The sequence below is a fragment of the Ostrea edulis genome, chromosome 5 (genome assembly GCF_947568905.1).
Source record: "Ostrea edulis chromosome 5, xbOstEdul1.1, whole genome shotgun sequence".
Taxonomy (NCBI): Eukaryota; Metazoa; Mollusca; class Bivalvia; order Ostreida; family Ostreidae; genus Ostrea; species Ostrea edulis.
The window spans coordinates 49,185,678-49,204,221 of NC_079168.1; the positions used below are offsets into that span (position 1 = coordinate 49,185,678).

General features: G+C 35.7%; 1 protein-coding gene across 19 annotated transcripts in view; it reads left to right on the plus strand.

Annotated features, from left to right (window-relative positions):
* The window catches only part of LOC125648994 (spectrin beta chain-like), a 45,299-nt gene that overhangs the window by 4,154 nt on the left and 22,601 nt on the right, over positions 1-18,544 (plus strand). For 17 of the 19 annotated variants that reach the window (XM_048876106.2, XM_056164689.1, XM_056164687.1 and 14 more), the window contains exons 2-21: positions 1,151-1,300; positions 2,824-2,975; positions 4,287-4,460; positions 4,737-4,909; positions 9,405-9,520; positions 9,949-10,061; positions 10,286-10,473; positions 10,762-10,944; positions 11,087-11,344; positions 11,451-11,589; positions 14,400-14,565; positions 14,680-14,924; positions 15,143-15,343; positions 15,508-15,624; positions 15,712-15,789; positions 15,895-16,059; positions 16,161-16,363; positions 16,488-16,584; positions 16,678-16,806; positions 16,926-17,042. In XM_048876106.2, coding sequence (XP_048732063.2) covers positions 1,180-1,300; positions 2,824-2,975; positions 4,287-4,460; positions 4,737-4,909; positions 9,405-9,520; positions 9,949-10,061; positions 10,286-10,473; positions 10,762-10,944; positions 11,087-11,344; positions 11,451-11,589; positions 14,400-14,565; positions 14,680-14,924; positions 15,143-15,343; positions 15,508-15,624; positions 15,712-15,789; positions 15,895-16,059; positions 16,161-16,363; positions 16,488-16,584; positions 16,678-16,806; positions 16,926-17,042 — 3,135 coding nt within the window. In that variant the 5' untranslated portion in view covers positions 1,151-1,179. Of the gene's footprint in view, positions 1-1,150; positions 2,382-2,823; positions 2,976-4,286; positions 4,461-4,736; positions 4,910-9,404; positions 9,521-9,948; positions 10,062-10,285; positions 10,474-10,761; positions 10,945-11,086; positions 11,345-11,450; positions 11,590-14,399; positions 14,566-14,679; positions 14,925-15,142; positions 15,344-15,507; positions 15,625-15,711; positions 15,790-15,894; positions 16,060-16,160; positions 16,364-16,487; positions 16,585-16,677; positions 16,807-16,925; positions 17,043-18,544 lie in introns of all 19 variants that reach the window. The other 2 variants (XM_056164691.1, XM_056164692.1) reach the window with 1 other exon arrangement.

Consider the following 18,544-nt stretch of genomic DNA (forward strand, 5'->3'; position numbering starts at 1 on the left):
TTGGGAGATTCTGTGGGACTATGGTTATAATGGTGACAAAATGAATTTAATGATCTGAAGTTACTTTAGTGGAAGCACTGTTAAAGAGGCAATTACAAGAAGTAATGCATTCAGGATACAGCATTGCATGTAAATGATCTATAAGTGGATAAGTGCTACATCCCCTTGTAATACAGCACAAAGCTCAGCACAAAACAAAAACGAAAGGTTTGGTTTTTGTTAAATATACACATGCCAACATCCTTTCAACATTACCTACAGTGTCGTTAACGTATATATTCATAGTCTATGTGTTCACATTCCTGGTGCATAACATTGGGTTCAGTTACACCATCCACATATGCCAATCAATAGTTCATTCTCTGCCATATGACACTTGTTGACAGAAGGCTTGAAGCATTGTGCATTTAACATGTATTTTAAAACTTCATGGGGGACTAGTCTATCCATTGCATATTATGCTTGTAGAACAAGGTGACTCATTTGTTTTTACAAAATTTCAACTTTCTTTTCTTCAATGGATAAGGTATGGTACCTTAGTAAAGTTGAAATATTTTGCTTCTTAAATACTTTTAGTTGTGTAGTAATTTTAGAGAAATTATAGTAGCATAAATATTTGTTTACCACCATCTGTGAAAAAGAAAGGAGACCCAACACCTGGCATTTTTAGATGATTACACAAACTATAATCTAGGTAGTAGTACTTAGCAAACTGTAAAGCACTATGAAGAAAAAGTAGCATTCATGATTTATGATTATGATTTTTGGTAATGATTTTTAGAAATTTATAGAAATCCTATAAATAGATACATTATATATACTATCATGTTCATTCTGTACTACTACTGTACATTTAAATCAGGGTATACATCAGTTATAATTCAAATATTGGAGGAATATTGAAAGAAAATGAACACTTAGTGTATATTTAAAAAAATTTAAATACCAATTAATATTTTGTAATGTTTTCCAGATGTTTTATCATGTGTCGGGGCACATGTTGTATTGTGGTTGTTCTGTTCTGTATTGTGACACTTAAATCAGCATGTTCACTCCCATTCTGCATTATCAGATATGCAGTGTAATGTTTCAAAAAGCCCAAAACTAATTTTTATCTTGGTTCTTCTTTATCAAGTATCTTGTTTTCCAGGTCGGTTGTGGCCAGGCTAACCAGCCGCCATGACGGAGATAGAGCAGTACAGTAATGGAGTCCGGTGGGAGTCCGGAATGGAAGAGGACTTTGATCCAGGAAGTAACTCCTCCAAGCTGTTTGAAAGGTCAAGGATCAAAGCCTTAGCAGGTAAAGTTCACCATCATAATGATTATTGGCAAGAGATACTGGCATTAATAAAGGATGTAAAGGCATTGAATTTTATATCACACTGCACTGTACTTCATTCCCTTGTAATGTCTCTAAATAAAAAATTTTGTATATAGTGGATTAATTGTTTGTGAAAAAGGTCCAAAATACAACATGAAGCAAGTGTTGCTGATGCAGCTCTGAAAATCACAAATTCAGATCATCTTGCGATTTCATTGATAAATAATTATCTTTATTGTGTCTATTGACTGATGAATTGAGACATGGCTTTAAAGGTCAAGACAGTTTAACTCAGATTTAGAGCATTTCCTGTAATCTGTTTAATAAAAATTGAATGAAGTTTGTGGTCAGACGGTGTTTAAGAATTAGGAAGGGGTTTATCCCATCTTCTTTGTGAAAATGTGTTTAGGCAATTGTCAAATATAAATACAACCTATTATGGCAAAAACATTTTAAAGTTTTAGATTTAGTATGGGTGGCATTTTTTTGTGTACACATTATACATTGTAATAGCAATGCAATTAAAATGTCACAATCATATCCTGTGCAGCAGAGTTGTCTATGACTGTATTTTAAGAGTGTAGGAAGGAAGGAATATTGGGCTGCTTTACACTTATCCTGTTTATAACACTTTACAACACACTGCTTTCTTTACCCTCGTTTACTTATACAAAGATCATTGTTTATATGGTATAGTGAATAATTATGATGGATGCATTGTGTGTATAGCTAGAATTCACGATATCATTAATATGTGTAAAATGAAGATGGAATGATTATTGTTTTCAAGGGATGAAGCTGTTGTTAATGTGAAGCAATGAGACCAGACAATGTTGTCAAAAGGTCACTTTGCATTGGTAGCGTTAGTATTGTGGGCAACCAATTATTGAAAAACAGTGCACATCAATGTAATGAAATCTAATTTAGACTGATCTGAGAAATATGCAAATAGATTTCATTATTTGATTGAGTTGGTCTGAATGGAGGAGAATGACCACCTCAAATGTTACTGCAAAATTACAAGAGAAGGAATTTTTCAGAATAATAAAGAAACTTACAGGTAACAGTAGTATAAAGGATTACTGGGTTAATGCATAACAAGCTGTTGGTTTGACGCTGTATTTTTAGTCTCTGGTCGATGATCTCAGTATTTGTGTGTGTGTAGAAGGCTTGAAAATGTAGTAAGACTGGTGTCACACTTTCAACTCTGTACTTTGAAGTTTGTAGACCTATATGATTATAGATGTATTACAATATTTGATTCATATTGTATCATAGTCTTTTTTTTTATTTCTAAAAACCAATTTCATCTTGATTTTCATAACAGAGTACAAAATGGCAGAGACCATCACAAGAGATGTTCTCTGCTAAATCAAAGATTGTGGGTCATATAAAATTTGACAATTGGAAAAGCACATGCCCCTGATTGTATCAGAGAGTGTATTACAATTCTCTCCTCCTGATTCAGTAAGGAATACAAAGTTCTTATATGTACGTTTTAGATGAAAGAGAATCGGTACAGAAGAAGACATTTCAAAAATGGGTGAACTCGCACCTGATTCGGATGAGCTGCCGAATCCAGGACCTCTATATAGATCTTCGAGATGGCAAGATGCTCATGAAACTTTTGGAAATTCTGTCTGGGGAAAGACTGGTAGGAAATAGTTAACTACTGAATTAAAACATATAGATGGCTTTTTGCTTGTCTTCATTAACAACAATCCAGGAATACAGTTTGCAGAATTTTATCCAGCTTTTAGATTACATATTTATTGAAAATGCAGACAACATATTCCAGTGGGGGGCAGCATTCAGTTAGGGGCAACCTTAGTCAGTTGGGGAACCTCCCAGCGGGACAGTATTCAGTTGGGGGGGGGGGGGGGGGGGGGGGGGCTCCAGAGGGGCAGTGGACAGTTGGAGGCAACCTTTTCATGGGGCAGTAGTCAGTTGGAGGCAACCTTTCAGTGGGGCAGTAGACAATTGGGGAAAACCTTCCTGTGGGGCAGTAGACAGTTGAGGGAACCTTCCTGTGGGGCAGTAGACAGTTGTAGGCAACCCTCCAGTGGGGCAGTAGTCAGTTGGGGGGTGGGGGACAAACCTCCAGTAGGGCAGTAGTAGTTGGAGGCAACCTTCCAGTGGTGCAATAGTTTGTTGGGGGCAGCCCTTCAATGGGGTAGTAGACAGTTGAGGGCAACCTTCCAGTGGGGCAGTAGTCAGTTGTGGGCAACCTTCCAGTGAGTCAGTTGGGGCAACCCCTCTCAGATAACAGTATCTCACAAGTGAATAAATAACTGATTATTATCTGTATTGTTGGATTTTGATAATTCGTGTGCAGTTTTATGTAGGGAATTTCTTCAATTTACGGGTTTTCAAAAATTAAAGGCATTTTTTTATACTTATGAATGGGGAAATATCCAGGGGAAAGGTACCTACTTACTTACATAGGACTGTCGTTCCGTGAGGAACATAGGCCATCAACGACAGTCCTCCAACAAACACGATTCTGGGCTGCTGTTGCTGTGTTGTGCCAGGTCATGTCCTGCACCTTTAATTCTGCCTCCGAGTCACGCCTCCAGGTGTTTCTTGGATGTACCCTCTTTCTCTTGCCCTGCGGGTTCCAGGTCAGGGCCTGGCGTGTGGTGCTGGATGGTGGCTTCCTTAGGGTGTGTCCAATCCAGCCCCACTTCCTCTGTCTGATTGCATGTCTAATGGGGAAAGGTACCTACCAGTAGTAAAAAGAAACTTGATAAATCCCAGAATTCCCAATTGTTTACTAGTGATTATTATATATATTGAATGATTATTTTGATTGGTTTCACGTTACAATTTTACAGGTTTTTAGAAAATGATGGTAGAGAAGTAATGGGGATTGAAATATTTATTAGGAATATCTTACTGGTGGCTTTAGAATGTATTCATTTAGCAGTGATCTTTTCCTTAATCCTGATTTTTTTTTATGCTGCAGCCTCGTCCTACCAAAGGCAAAATGAGGATTCACTGTCTGGAGAATGTGGACAAGGCTTTACAGTTTCTCCATGAACAGAAAGTGCATCTAGAGAACATGGGTGCCCACGATATTGTGGATGGTAGCTCACGTCTGACGCTAGGTCTCATCTGGACCATCATTCTTAGATTCCAGGTAACTTTTTATTTAACATTTAATTTATTTTTAATAAGCAAAATTCTTTGTAGTAGTGAATTTCTCTTAAAAATCATCCTCTATGTGGCATACAAGAAGTAAAATTGTGACAATAACTGTACAATGGATTATGTTTTCTTAAAGTGAATAAAGAATTTGAAATGGAGTGGACTCAATTATAAATTTACTGTGTATAGATAATGAATTGTTTGTTTTCATTAAAGTCGTCATTTTGTTAATGACAGCTAGGTAATCAACAACTCAATAATGTTGTAGATTCAAGACATTACAGTGGAGGAAACAGACAACAGTGAGACTAAATCAGCTAAAGACGCTTTGTTACTGTGGTGCCAGATGAAGACTGCGGGATACCCAAATGTTAATGTTCGTAACTTCACTACTAGCTGGAGAGATGGCCTGGCCTTCAATGCCCTCATACATAAACACAGGTTAGATCATCTCCAAAGATTTTTTCAAAACCATGATAACAATTCATTATGATTAATGTTTCTCAACATTTTGACTGGGTTAAAAATCTTGGATGATTGTCATGTACTGTTGAATAACTTGTCTCCTTCGTATGATGCTGGAAATGCCAAGAATTTTGTGGTATATATTAACAGAACAAAGTGGATATATTCTCCTTCAAGGAACTTGTGTTTTCAATAATGGTGGTAATGTTTTACGTAACCTATGAGACAGGAGCAGATGAATTGCTCTTGTATGCAGTTATTTGTGATGATGTTTCAAGATGTGTAGGCTAGCCAGGAGACTGATAATACAACAGGATCTGTAGACTGTTTCCAGCTAAATAATGAGTGAAGATTGTGGTACATATACAGTAATTAGATGCTGTTGGAGCTAACTTGGATAGGTGGATACATATGGCAATACTTAGTAATTACTCATGCATGTATGTAAATGGTCTCATGAGAATTAACATATAGGGCACTGAATCATATTGATTTCACAGGTGTAAAATTGTGGATCAGAGTTCTTGAAAACTTTATAAACAAGCAGGACATTAGGTCCTTTCAGAAGAAAACCCACACAATTTTTTCATTAGGTTAAACAAATTGCTGACTTGAATATATGTTAAACATCTTTATTGTTATGCATATTTTCTTTCAAAACCAGCCAAGCCTGGTCGTTTCTCTACTGCTGCTAAAAAAGCATGCTCTGGTCACTTTTTCATATGGGTGTGTCTTTTCCAGTTTGTTGTTTCCCTTATTGGGGTTCGGGTTTTTTTTTAAAACACATTTTTGTGAACCATTTTATCAGCCAGATATACACTACACTTGAAAACTAGAATGCACATCAGAATAGTTTGTGATAAACCAAAACGAAATACATTACATCGTATAGTGTTACAAAATCGGACCTTAGTTACAATCGATTATCGAATTGAATTGGCAGCATACAATCGATTAAATAATTGGTAGTTTGAACTTCCATTTACGGTTGCCTAAGATAAAGTGCATGTACACTACATAATATCCATTCTGATTAAATTATATATCCTAATGAATAGATAAAAATTAAATGTTTTTACCATTGTTTTACAAATTTATTGATTCAATGAACTTTGGACAAATACGGAATTATACACAATAATTGAATCACTGTGTGATCCATTTTAATTAATCTATGAGTGAATGAACCAGTGTTTGTTTTAACAATATTTCCAGCCAGACTAAAAACTCGCTTACCACGGACAGAAGAGACAGGAATTCTAAGATATTAGTACGCAAATTAGAGTTACATCCCTTGATAATACTAAAACTTGTACAGGTTCCGTTAACTAAATTATTTCCGGAATAGTCAGCGACAATCGATGTCAAAAATTATGAATTAATCGATTGTCGTTGTGTGCAGCTTTCAGCACCGATTTTTTGATAGTCAAATCATAACAACACTAATGACCTAATAAGAATTACAAAAATAAATCAAAGAAAAAGATTGGTTGGCCCAAGAACTTATGATAAGATTTTTGGCGGTGTCATGAGAAAATGTCCGCCAGGACTGGAGGTTTAGATGGTTTTCAAGAACTCGTCATACAGTTGGAAGTAAAACGCTCTTCGTCTGGTGTGTATGGTTTCTTAAAATAATGGAACAAACTGCTAAAACAAGAACGCAAATTGAAGATGCTTCAGTTTCTAGACAAAACAACTTGTCAATAAAAATGAGCTTAAACTTGCAGCAGCTATGACTAATATGTTACAAGTGAGCAGGTTTGGTAGGTTTTATATACTGTAGGGAATAGTTAGATCAATTTTGTATGTTTTGATTGTTGTCATTAGTCATTAGGCATTTTGGACACTTGGAATTCCTGATAAATATTGCCTCTGGATACAGTTCAACACTCGCAAAGCAATATATTGATTCTGTGTCTGTAGAGAGAATGAAAGTATTCAATAAATGGCACTTTTTTGGATCATATAAACATTTGCAGTGTGTGTCTCTGTGTACAAGGTATTGCACAAAAGTTACCATTGCACCTTGGCAATTTTCCTACATACTCAAGAGAAGTGCTGAGCATGCTATGAATAGAAGCCAGGATGCTCCACTCGTAACTGGTGAATCATGACTGGTCATAATCAGCCTGTAGGCTAAATCTTGTTCAGTCCCTAGTCAATAAAACCAGTCATCTGGAGGTGAAAGATCAGGAGATTTTTTGTGGAATAGATTACATAGAACATCAGTGTAATGAAGTTAATTTCATGCTTGCAAGAATTGTGTTTTATTTGTAATCTTGTTATCTGGTTATCGCAGTTATTGAAAGAGTTTCTTTTAATTGGTAGAAGAATTGGAATAAATCTTTGTGTTTGAAAGGGAAGCTTTAACACCTACATAATCGGTGTTTATTAATAAGTCATGCCACTCCCAACCAGCAGATGTATGTTGATACATTTTGTATTATCTGAGGAATGTCTCTTATCTGGAGCACTTGTTTTTGTTGGAGTGAGGAAGACAGATTCTGCATTTGGCACATCCGGGTTATAGATCAAATTAAAAGAAATATCACTACAAATTACATCTTAACAGCAGTTTTATAAATGGCTGAATATGCAGGGTGTACATCGTAATGCTGAATTGATAGGGTGTATGTTGGTGTTTGTTGACTGGTGATAAGTTTTTGCTTCTTCCCTATAGTAGATGTTTATCATTACCACCTGGTGTTCAGCTCCCAGAGTTTGGTACACTGGAATGTAGATATAGTTCATGGTGTAAATCCTGTTTCTTTGGTAACAGGATATGGAGTTATTTTCCACAATTTCTTTTATCTTGGTGGTTATTATATTACATTGTATATGAGAAAATATGAAGTTACATTTTTTGGGAGGGGAAGGAAAATGTATGTTTGATTTGTAAATTAAATTATTATAATACGGCAAGTATATTTTGAAGAGAGAGAAAATATGGTGTTTAAAAAGGATTTTTGATTTGTAGTGTATATTGCTTAGTGTTAGTTGAAAATTTTCATTGGAGGAGGGAGGGGAGTCTATCAGTGGCATAGAGAATATTTTGGTATACAAGTAATTTTATCTAGTTAACATTAACTTTATGTGTCAGATATTAGACACATTCCAGATGGCAGAAAATTACAGCTTATATTACACTAATGTTTGTGTTAAGAAATGATCCATACCCAGTCATTATCAGCTGTTAGGCTGCTATTCAGTTTGCCAACACCCATGCTTAATTCAAGCATGTCATTTAATGGGGAAAAACAATTTGTCATTGTTCATTTAAAACCTAAATGTAAACAATTTGTTTGCAAAATAAACCAGCAATAAAACTGGTTTTATAGGCAGATGATGATGCATACAATGAAGTTATTGATGTTCTTGTATGCATGACTTTAAATATGTTTCTCAGGTATCTGTACACAGGTTTTATAAGATTTGAAGGCTATTTCTGCTGGTCAGCAAGAGACCTTTTATTTACTGTCAATAGAATTATCAGCTGAAGTGGCAGCATGCTGACACCTTGAATTTTTCTGTTTGAATTACCTTCTGAATCTGATTATGTTTGACTTTATATGAGATTATATAAAAACTTAGCAGTCCATGAATAAATTTCGTGTAAACATGATATGAAGTCCAATTTTGGTTCCACAAACACAATATTAAAAGAATTGACATGAATTACAATGTCTTGTTGAGTAAGACGTAATACAACTGCCATCACATGTGTGGGTGTGTTTTGTAAAGTTTTCTCTGAGAAAAAAAAAATTTCCTGTTGTATTCTTTCATCAGGCAACCAACTGAGACTTGATCTTTCTAACTGAGACTGATCTCTCCGACACATTTGTATTGTTTCCTTACTGTGTTTTATTGCACTCAGGCCTGTAATAAGGCAATAGCTGTGAGGTGGAACGTTTTGGAAAAGAACTTAATCAACATTCATTGCTTTGCCCCAGAGATATGAAAATCTGTACCAGTGTCACTGTCTATTCTGTATATCAAGTAGACAAAACTTTGCTGTCAATGAATGAGAAATGTGTTGAGGCATCTGTTCCACTCATTTAGGCTATACCTATAAATACATGACTTTAGACAAAATAAAAATGAAATTTGTGAGAAAGGAAAGATTGTTTTCGTGATAGTGATTGATTGTTTTCTTTTTGAGTCGAGGTGTGACCATCTATCATGAAATGGTACAAGTGTGTACAGTTTCATAGAGATCTTGATTATAAAAGCATTGTAAAAATTGTAATGGGTCAGTCATTTAAATTAAATTTATGATCGTAAACATCTACTTTTCTTCTCAATATTTCCGTTACCAATTTTTTAAAGCACAACTTTGAGAGTCCTTCATGTAAGCTGCTAATGCCTTAATATGAAACTGAAGTGTTCACGTGTCAGAATTTAAGTAACCCTATGTGGATTTGATTTCTGTATATGTAACCTTAATGACAGAGATGTTATCTTCTTATTTTAGACCTGACTTGATCCAGTATGACAAGCTACAGAAATCCAATGCACTGTATAATCTTAACAATGCTTTTGAAGTGGCTGAGGAGAAGCTGGGACTTACCAGGCTTCTGGATCCAGAGGGTCAGTGACAATTCAAAGATGATTACTATTAGAAAGTGATAGGCGTATAGAAACTATTCGAACATGAACATTTACACTAGTACTTTTGGGGTTGTGAAAATGCAAACAAAGAAATTAAATTTTATGAAATGAAAAAAGAATGAGTTAAAAGTTAAAGCAGTTGTGTATTGATGAGAAATCATTCAACAAAATATTCACACACACACACACACATGTAACATATTTTATACACTTATAAGATAGATATATATATATATATATATTCTGAATTAGATATTTGTCATCAAAAACAATAAAATATTCAATTAATGAACAAGCATACCTTTGGCAGTTTTCTCAATTTGAACATAAAATGATCCATTAATGGACACATCTTTTAAAGGAGACTAAAAGCATTTTATTTGAGTACTGGTTCATTATATTTTCAGATTGTAATGTTGAATTCCCTGATGAGAAATCCATCATCACCTATGTCGTCACATATTATCATTACTTTTCCAAGATGAAGGCAGAATCTGTCCAGGGCAAGAGAATTGGAAAGGTAACAGTTGATGTCATGCTCACCAGTGATAATTAAATGCTGAATGGACAGATATAGCAATTTAAAGATGGTGTACATTGCATGAAGCAATGGAGCAGTAAACAAGTAATAGGAATAGATTTAAGAAACCTCTGCTATTATAGGCCAACCTTTCCCTTTTAATTGCCCATCATGATTACAGGGTATGTCATTTCTTTGTTGGGAACATATCTTATGGATTACAGGTTATTGATCATGCCCTGGATACAGACAAACAGGTACAGGACTACGAAACATTCACCTCTGACCTCTTGGAATGGATTGAACAGACCATTGTCATCCTCAATGACCGACAGTTTGCTAACTCCCTCTATGGTGTCCAGCAGCAGTTAGCAGCCTTCAAAACATACAGAACCAAGGAAAAACCTAAAAAGTACCCCCATACATTATTTCAGTTTTATGTAAATGTGTGTATTTCATGGGGATCTTTCTGTAAATCCCCGCTCTTTTTTCCAGGAAAAAGGGGTAGGAAGAAAACTTCATGCAAAATCTTTGCAAACTATCTACATTTTGATTTTATTCTCAAATGATTTTGAGAGTTTTAAAGGTGAATGTGCACTTAAATTTATTTGCAGCATTTCAAATCTACAAGTATATATGAAAAGCAATTTATGAATTGTATGGAAAATTTGTTTTATATTAGATTAAATTAACACTGCAGGTTTGATGAAAAAGGAAACTTGGAAGTTTTATTGTTTACCCTGCAAAGTAAGATGCGTGCAAATAACCAAAGGCCCTATCTACCCAAGGAGGGAAAACTAATCTCTGACATCAATAAAGCCTGGGACAGGCTGGAAAAGGCAGAACATGAGAGAGAATTAGCTCTCAGAGAGGAACTTATTAGGTAAATGTGTAGGGCATTTATTAAAGTATTTTGTTTTCTTGACAAATAACGGGAAAACTGCTTTGATTAATGTATGTACATAACAATCTTACAGAAAGAAAAGAAAATATGTGATGAAAATTGAATTTTTGCTTGTTTACAGACAAGAGAAACTGGAGCAGCTTGCTGCGAGGTTTGACAGGAAAGCTGGCATGAGAGAGACCTGGCTTAGTGAGAATCAAAGATTGGTTTCACAGGACAACTTCGGTAATGATCTGCCTGCTGTAGAGGCGGCAACCAAAAAACATGAAGCAATCGAGACTGACATTAATGCATATGAAGAGAGAGTACAGGCTGTGGTGTCTGTATGTTTTGAATTGGAACAGGAACGATACCATGATGTAGAAAGAATCACTGCAAGGTTAGATAGCAAGTACAATGGTTATTTTGGACACATACTATAAACATTTTTTTTTTGGTTGTTGTATGTTTAGTGATGGTGTGATATGAATTTGCTATTCTTGTAGGAAAGACAATGTTTTGAGGTTGTGGAACTATTTACTGGAACTTTTGAAAGCTAGGCGAATGAGACTGGAAATGTCTCTCAGTCTACAGAAGATTTTCCAAGAAATGCTGTATATCTTGGACTGGATGGAGGAAATTAAGGTATAGAATCATTGTCAGATCATTGAGACTTTACTCCCGTGCTAGAGGGGATATAGTAACGGAAATTTTTGTGTGTTGGTGAGCATGTGTGTGTGTAACACTAAGCTTGTAGATCCTCTAGGGACACATTTTTTGATTGATTTGATACTTCACATGTAGTTTTGTTATCAAGAGAGGAAGAGCCCTGTCTGAAAATCAAGGTCACTATGGGACTTCATAGAAAAAACTTGTAGACACTCTACTGGCAGCTTTTTTTTTGGCTCAGTCTTTTGATTCTTCTAAGACAGGAGAACCCCTCTTGATTTTGTAGTCCAAAGGTCAAGGTCACTGCAAGTTTTCATAGGAAAAAATCTTATAGAAACTCATTGCGACAGGATGCCCCACCTTGCGGAGGTCTTGTTTTCTATATGCTCTTCTTTAGATGTGACATATTATGGTAGAGCAATGTCTGTATTGTATCCATCCGTCCCTCCGTTCAGGGTGTTTTTGTTTCTATTTTCATTTCTCTGTCACATATCAAGCTAAGACTTGCTATGCAGCTTCTTTTTGGGTCACTTTAGATCTAGGCGGTGGCCGAGAGGTTAGAGCGTTCGCCCCGCATGCGGAAGGCCGGGGTTCGAATCCCAGCCGCGACAGACCCAAGTCATCAAAACAGGTTGTGACAGTTCCACTGCCATACGCTCGGCATCAGGTGTGAATGTCACAGGTCCTCGGAGATGACCTTAAAAATGGATGACCCGTGTCACAGTAGGTGTGGCATGCTAAAGAACCCTCACTGCTCAATGGCCATAAGCGCCGAGCATAGGCCTAAATTTGAAGCCCTTCACAGGTCTTGGTGACGTCTCCATATGAGTGAAAAATTCTCGAGCGAGACGTTAAGCAAGATACAATCAATCAATCATTTTGACTTCTCATGGAGGAGTTTTGCCCCTTTCTTTGAAAATCGATGTTAGGTGGAGTGTACATAATTTGTCCAGCTAACTCCTCCCACAGTTTTGAAGTGAGGGTCTTATTTAAGAGAGTTTTTGTATGGGTATTGAAGATATGCAAGTGGCAAGGATTTTGATATTCTTCAATTTTTTTTAGAAAATTACATGTTGAACTTTGTCTGTTTTGAGGAAATATAAAGTGAGTGCATGGTTTGTCCTTTTAACTCCTCTCACAGTTTTAAAGCTAGGGCCTTTGTACTTGAAGATGTGCATATTGCAAGGATTTTGATTCTCGACATATGAATGTCTTGTTGAAAGAGGTTTAAGGAGGTATGAGAACCCAAGAAATTCATGATTAAAGGAAAGAATTACATTCATATAATATTGAGTTGATGTAATAGATTTTGCATAAACTCTTGCAAAAGTACATTTTACTATTACCGTATTTTGCCGAATATAATACGCAGTGGTGTTTAATACGCACCCCCCACTTTGAGCCTAAAAGTTGGTGAAAAAACGCACTTCGGGTGTATAATACGCATCAAAAATTTTGACCAAGCGGTAATCTTTATTTTATACTTAGTGTTAATTTTCACTTAATATTTTTGCAGAAATAATGAATTCTAAACAACGCACAATAATTTGCAAACTTTTTGAGATGAGGTCTACATCGCGGTAATCTTCAATGAGAATCTTCAGGGAAATATCAACCCGGACAAGCCTGTTCATTTCAGCAAAGCACGAGATTTTGTAGCATTAAAGTCTTAACTGACTCTGTTGAAACTTAAAATCAATCAAATAGCCGATGTTATAAAAATAAAATTAAACAATTAAACTATCGCTTATTTTACTGTAATCCTCACACCATGGTAGGTACAAAGATGCAAATTATCAACTCCTCGTTAACTACGATGACTATTAAAATGTGTGAAAAAAAATTTTGTTAGGTATTTCTTTACCCGGAGGGGGTATCTAACAAAAGCACAGTGTACACAACACTGGCTTCGTAAAACACACACTCTGGGCACCCTCTCGGTAATTATTTCTTTTACGCAAGAATAGTTATTTCAAAGATTCAAATTAGTATTTCATTAAAAATTAGGCCTATTCATAAAACTTACAGTAAACCAACTTTTAGCAAGTGACAAAATTATGGCGGCATGCGATGTAATGAATAGTCAGATCCAATGCAATTTGATTGGCTGTTTGTTTCATGATAATTGAATTATTTAGATATTGTAAGTATATATATCACATTTTCTGCAATTTTACGTTTCTGTAGTAATTTTCTTGAGGTCAAATTTTCTAGTTAATAAATAGGTGAACGTGAAAAGGCGTACAGTATCCGAAGCCTTGGTCTTTGAGTGAAATATTACACTACTTAATCGCCGAGTTTCATCTGGAAAAAAGGGTCAAAAACCTATTGTGGTATATAATACGCACCCCTTTCTGGCACAAAAATATTCTCTAAAAAAAAGTGTGTATTCGGCAAAATACGGTATATTGAAAAAAAATTCAAATTCTGCAAGATTTAAATCTATGATCCACAGAGTCTCCCCAGGTACATTGTATCTGGGTTCTCTCTTCCACCAATAAAAACTGGGCGCCACCAGAAAACTGAAAAATTGTTGAGTGTGGCGGAAAACAGCAAAAAAAAAAAAAATACAAAGCAAAGTATGCCAAAGCTTGATGATGGCTGATACTACCTTAAGTGAAGTTCTACATCTCCTAGCATTTTTGCCATGTTTGCTAATCGATGTCACAAAACAAACATCTTATGATAAAAACACCCTATATAACCTATTATGTACCGTTTACCGTACTCTTGGTATATATCTGCTATGACATAGATGATATGTATAATATTATTTTATTTCATAGGCTCGTCTGATGTCTGAAGACTATGGTAAACACTTGATGAGTGTAGAGGACTTGCTACAAAAACATAGTCTGTTGGAGGCTGATATCCATGTTTTGGGAGAACGAGTTAAGACTGTCAATACATCGGCTGTGAAATTTGTGGATGGAGATGCTGTTGAGGCAGGCGGTAGGAATTACGCTATTCTGATTTATTCTTGCACTAAAAATCAGCAGTTGGAATAAAATGAATTGTTGCACAACTTGCTTAGAGGAATTTCTGAAAATTAAACTGTTTTTGTAGGATATCATCCAGCAGATCCCAAGGTGGTGCGAGAACGCATGAAGACATTGGAGGATGCCTATGAAGAACTTGTCCGTTTGGCTGCTGAGAGAAGAGACAGACTGGAGGACTCCCGCAAACTGTGGCAGTTCTATTGGGACATGGCAGATGAAGAAGGCTGGATCAAAGAAAAAGAGCAGCTGATGTCTTCGCCAGACCTGGGGCGAGATCTTACCAGTGTCCATCTTTTGCTCAACAAACAGAAGGTATGACAATAAAATGCTTGTAGTAGTTTGAATAACCCCAAAAAACTGGGTCAATATGAATATACACTACTTGAATTTGGATACATTGTATTGAATTTTAGTGTGGTGTATATATGTTTTGGTAAGGTCAGTAGGTTTCTGCATAAAATTGGAAGACTGACAAGTTAAAGTTATAAGATTAATGTTAATTGTGATAGTTATATTTTTTTAATTTACAGCAAATGGAGGATGAAATGACTGCTCGTCACACCCACCTGCAGTCAGTGCTCCAGGTAGGATATGACCTTATTACAGCTGGAAACTTTGGAGCAGAGAAAATCCAGGAAAGGATCGATGAGATCAACCAGAAATGGGAGAGTCTGATTGACCTGGCTGCCTTTAGAAAGAAGAGACTAAATGAGGCTGTCGACTACTATCAGGTGATCATTCAATTTAGATTTACATTGTGTAGAATGAGCATTTACAACTATTCTGATATTTGTAAATTATGAAATATATATTTTTGAACTGCTTTCGACTCTATTAGCCATCAAAGGTTTTACTTTTGAATTTTTATGCACATTTTAACCACTATATATTTTAGTTCTTTGCTGATGCTGATGATGTGGATGCTTGGATGTTTGATATCTTCCGTATTGTGTCCAGTGAAGATGTTGGCAAAGATGAGGCCAGTGTTCAGTCACTTCTGAAGAAACATAAGGTTAGTTATATCAAAATGTATATTAAGAGGTCATAAACAAAAGGTCTTTGTATTACATGGTCATAATGCCTTTTTTCTCTTTTGTAGGAGGTTACAGATGATCTTAAGAACTACGAAAGCACTCTGGCTGCACTTCATGAACAAGCTGCCAACCTTGGAGAACAGGTTCTTGTATTCATTTTATTGAATGCAATACTCATGATTATAAATAAGTATACCATTGATGTTTATTAGTATTACAATCTATAATGATTCATGCTCTCTGAACAGGACAGAGAATCTCCTGACATACAGAACAGACTTGGAAGCATTGACCGTCGTTACCAGGAATTACTGGAACTGGCCAAACTTCGCAAACAGAGACTTCTGGATGCCCTCTCTCTGTACAAACTTTTCAATGAGGCTGATGGAGTTGAAACATGGATAGATGAGAAGGTATGATTTTTTGATTATGATCTTGCTGTCAATTTAAATGTACATATATCTGGAGTGTTTTTCACATTAATTTAAATGTAATCCATTAATTTATGACACAGGAGAAATTCTTGACCACCATGATCATAACTGATGATATTGAAGAGATTGCTATCATGAAGCACCGCTTTGACAGTTTTGAGCATGAAATGAACGCCACTGCCTCAAAGGTGGCTGTTGTCAACCAGCTAGCTCGTCAGTTGCTACAGATTGAACATCCTGGAGCTGCTGAAGTTATCAGCAGACAAAACCAACTCAACGGAGGGTCAGTTTGAATGTAGATTCCTTGTTAATGTTCTGCTTGGATTACATAAAGGAAAGTGTGATAGGCGTTAAAATCTGAAACTATTAAAATCTGTTTTTTGAAATGATAAGATTATCTGTTACAGCTGGAACAATTTGCGTGACCTTGTTGACCAGAAGAGGGAGGAGATCAATCTGTCTCATGGTGTTCAAAACTTCCATATTGAATGCAATGAAACTATTGTAAGTGATGACAGAAATTGGTTATTTGATAGTTTGTGGTAATATCTCTAAGAAGACAGAACTTGTATATTGAATGTGTTTGTACTGTAACAGAGCTGGATCCATGAGAAGGCTAAAGTGATTGAGTCTACTGATGAACTGGGTAATGACCTGGCGGGAGTCATGACTCTGCAGAGAAGACTCAGTGGAATGGAGAGAGATCTGGCTGCTATTCAGGCTAAGGTAACCTTGGAATAGTGTACGAAAGTATTATGAGCCGAGAAAAAGAGAACACATTTACAGTAATTTTAGGAGTATTTGAAATTCAGTCATGCTTTAGTTTTCTTTTCTCTTTTTTACAGCTGGAATCATTACAAGGAGAGGCAGAGAAATTACAGGATGACAAACCTGAGGAAGCACAGATCATCAGAGAAAAGATTGCCGAGATCAACAATGTCTGGATGGATCTCAAGGATATGGTAACCTTCAGCTTTTAGGTCATATAGTTATAATTTCCATTTGAAATAATGTAATGTCTCTTGGTAAGAAATTATATACCATATTTTTTGGGACAATTGACCACTCCTATTTAGGTTGCAGTGCCACACATAGAAGAAAGGCTGCAGCTATTCCCAACAATAAACACTGATTGTAGGCCTTGCACTGAGTGTAAATTTTATTAGTTGTATTTGTAAGGAGACAATAATGCTGAATTAGTAACAAATGAGTTTTAATACATTTAATAACTATAAGTACTATTTTTTGGGGGGTATAAATCAACAATGCAGTAGGTCCATTTCATGAAAACTGGTGTTTACATTAGGCCACCTTTAAAAAATTGTTTGTTTGCCCTCTCCAAACTTACAAAAAAAAAACTACCCAACACCACGTTTTTTAAAGTGTCTAAGAAATGATATAGGTTTTTTTTTTTACATTTTCGAATTTTTGCATCCTTTGACATAATTTTAAATTGGTCTGTTATTGATCTAACATTGAAATGTTTAAATCGACAGAGATTTATTAATAACTTCTCAGGAGCCGAGATTCGGCCCTATTTTCAATTGCAATTAGCGTAAAAAATTTCCCAATTTTGCATGTATACATATTTACTCAGTTGGAAAAAATATAAGTAATATGGTCCTGGGTTCATGAATGCCTCCATTTAAACCATTTAGTAGTAGTTACACTTCATTTTCAAAAACACTCATAAAAACATTGCCAATTTTTCGAATTTCTTCCATCTTTCTTTTAGATTCACTAATTATTTTCACTAACTAAATTGACTTCAGAGTTATTAGGTAAGAATTTTGAGTGGAAATGAATCTTTGGACCTTCGTTTGGGTATCGAGTCTAATCACCAGATATGCTACTTTGTATAATGGAATAGAAGATATATTCCATTTAAATAGAATTTAGTTTTCTATTATCATTATTATTAGTCTCCTACCAGTTTGTAAAACCTAAGGGGACTATAGGTTTCTTCTCTGTCCCATTCGTTTTCCAGACTTTTTTCGTTCTGCCCTCAAAGATTCACTTCAAACTTGCAGTGTAGTTTCAGAGTGGCAAACTAGAGATCCAGTTCAAATTTCGTAATGTTTTATCGACGGGTGTGAAAGAAATTAATATTTATATTGTTTCATTTTTATATTCACTTATGGAAAGGCTGTAAAAGTAGGAAATCTGTACAGAAGCAGTCAATGAAACTAGGTCACTGATTGTGTAAATAACCACTTCGTTAATTAAACATTCCAAGCTCATTAATTGCAAAAGAAACATATCAATGAAAATATATATCAATTCTGTTGATTAATCACACGAGTATTTTGTTTGTAATCGGTGAGCGAAGTCTGATCAGTCGGCAGTACTCAATTTATCGCATTCCTGCAATCCGACTCACAACGTGGGTATTCAAAGTCGGCCTTCAAACAGGTGATAGTAAGTAGCATTACAAATGGGGTTCAAAGTCCTTTTTAAATAATTA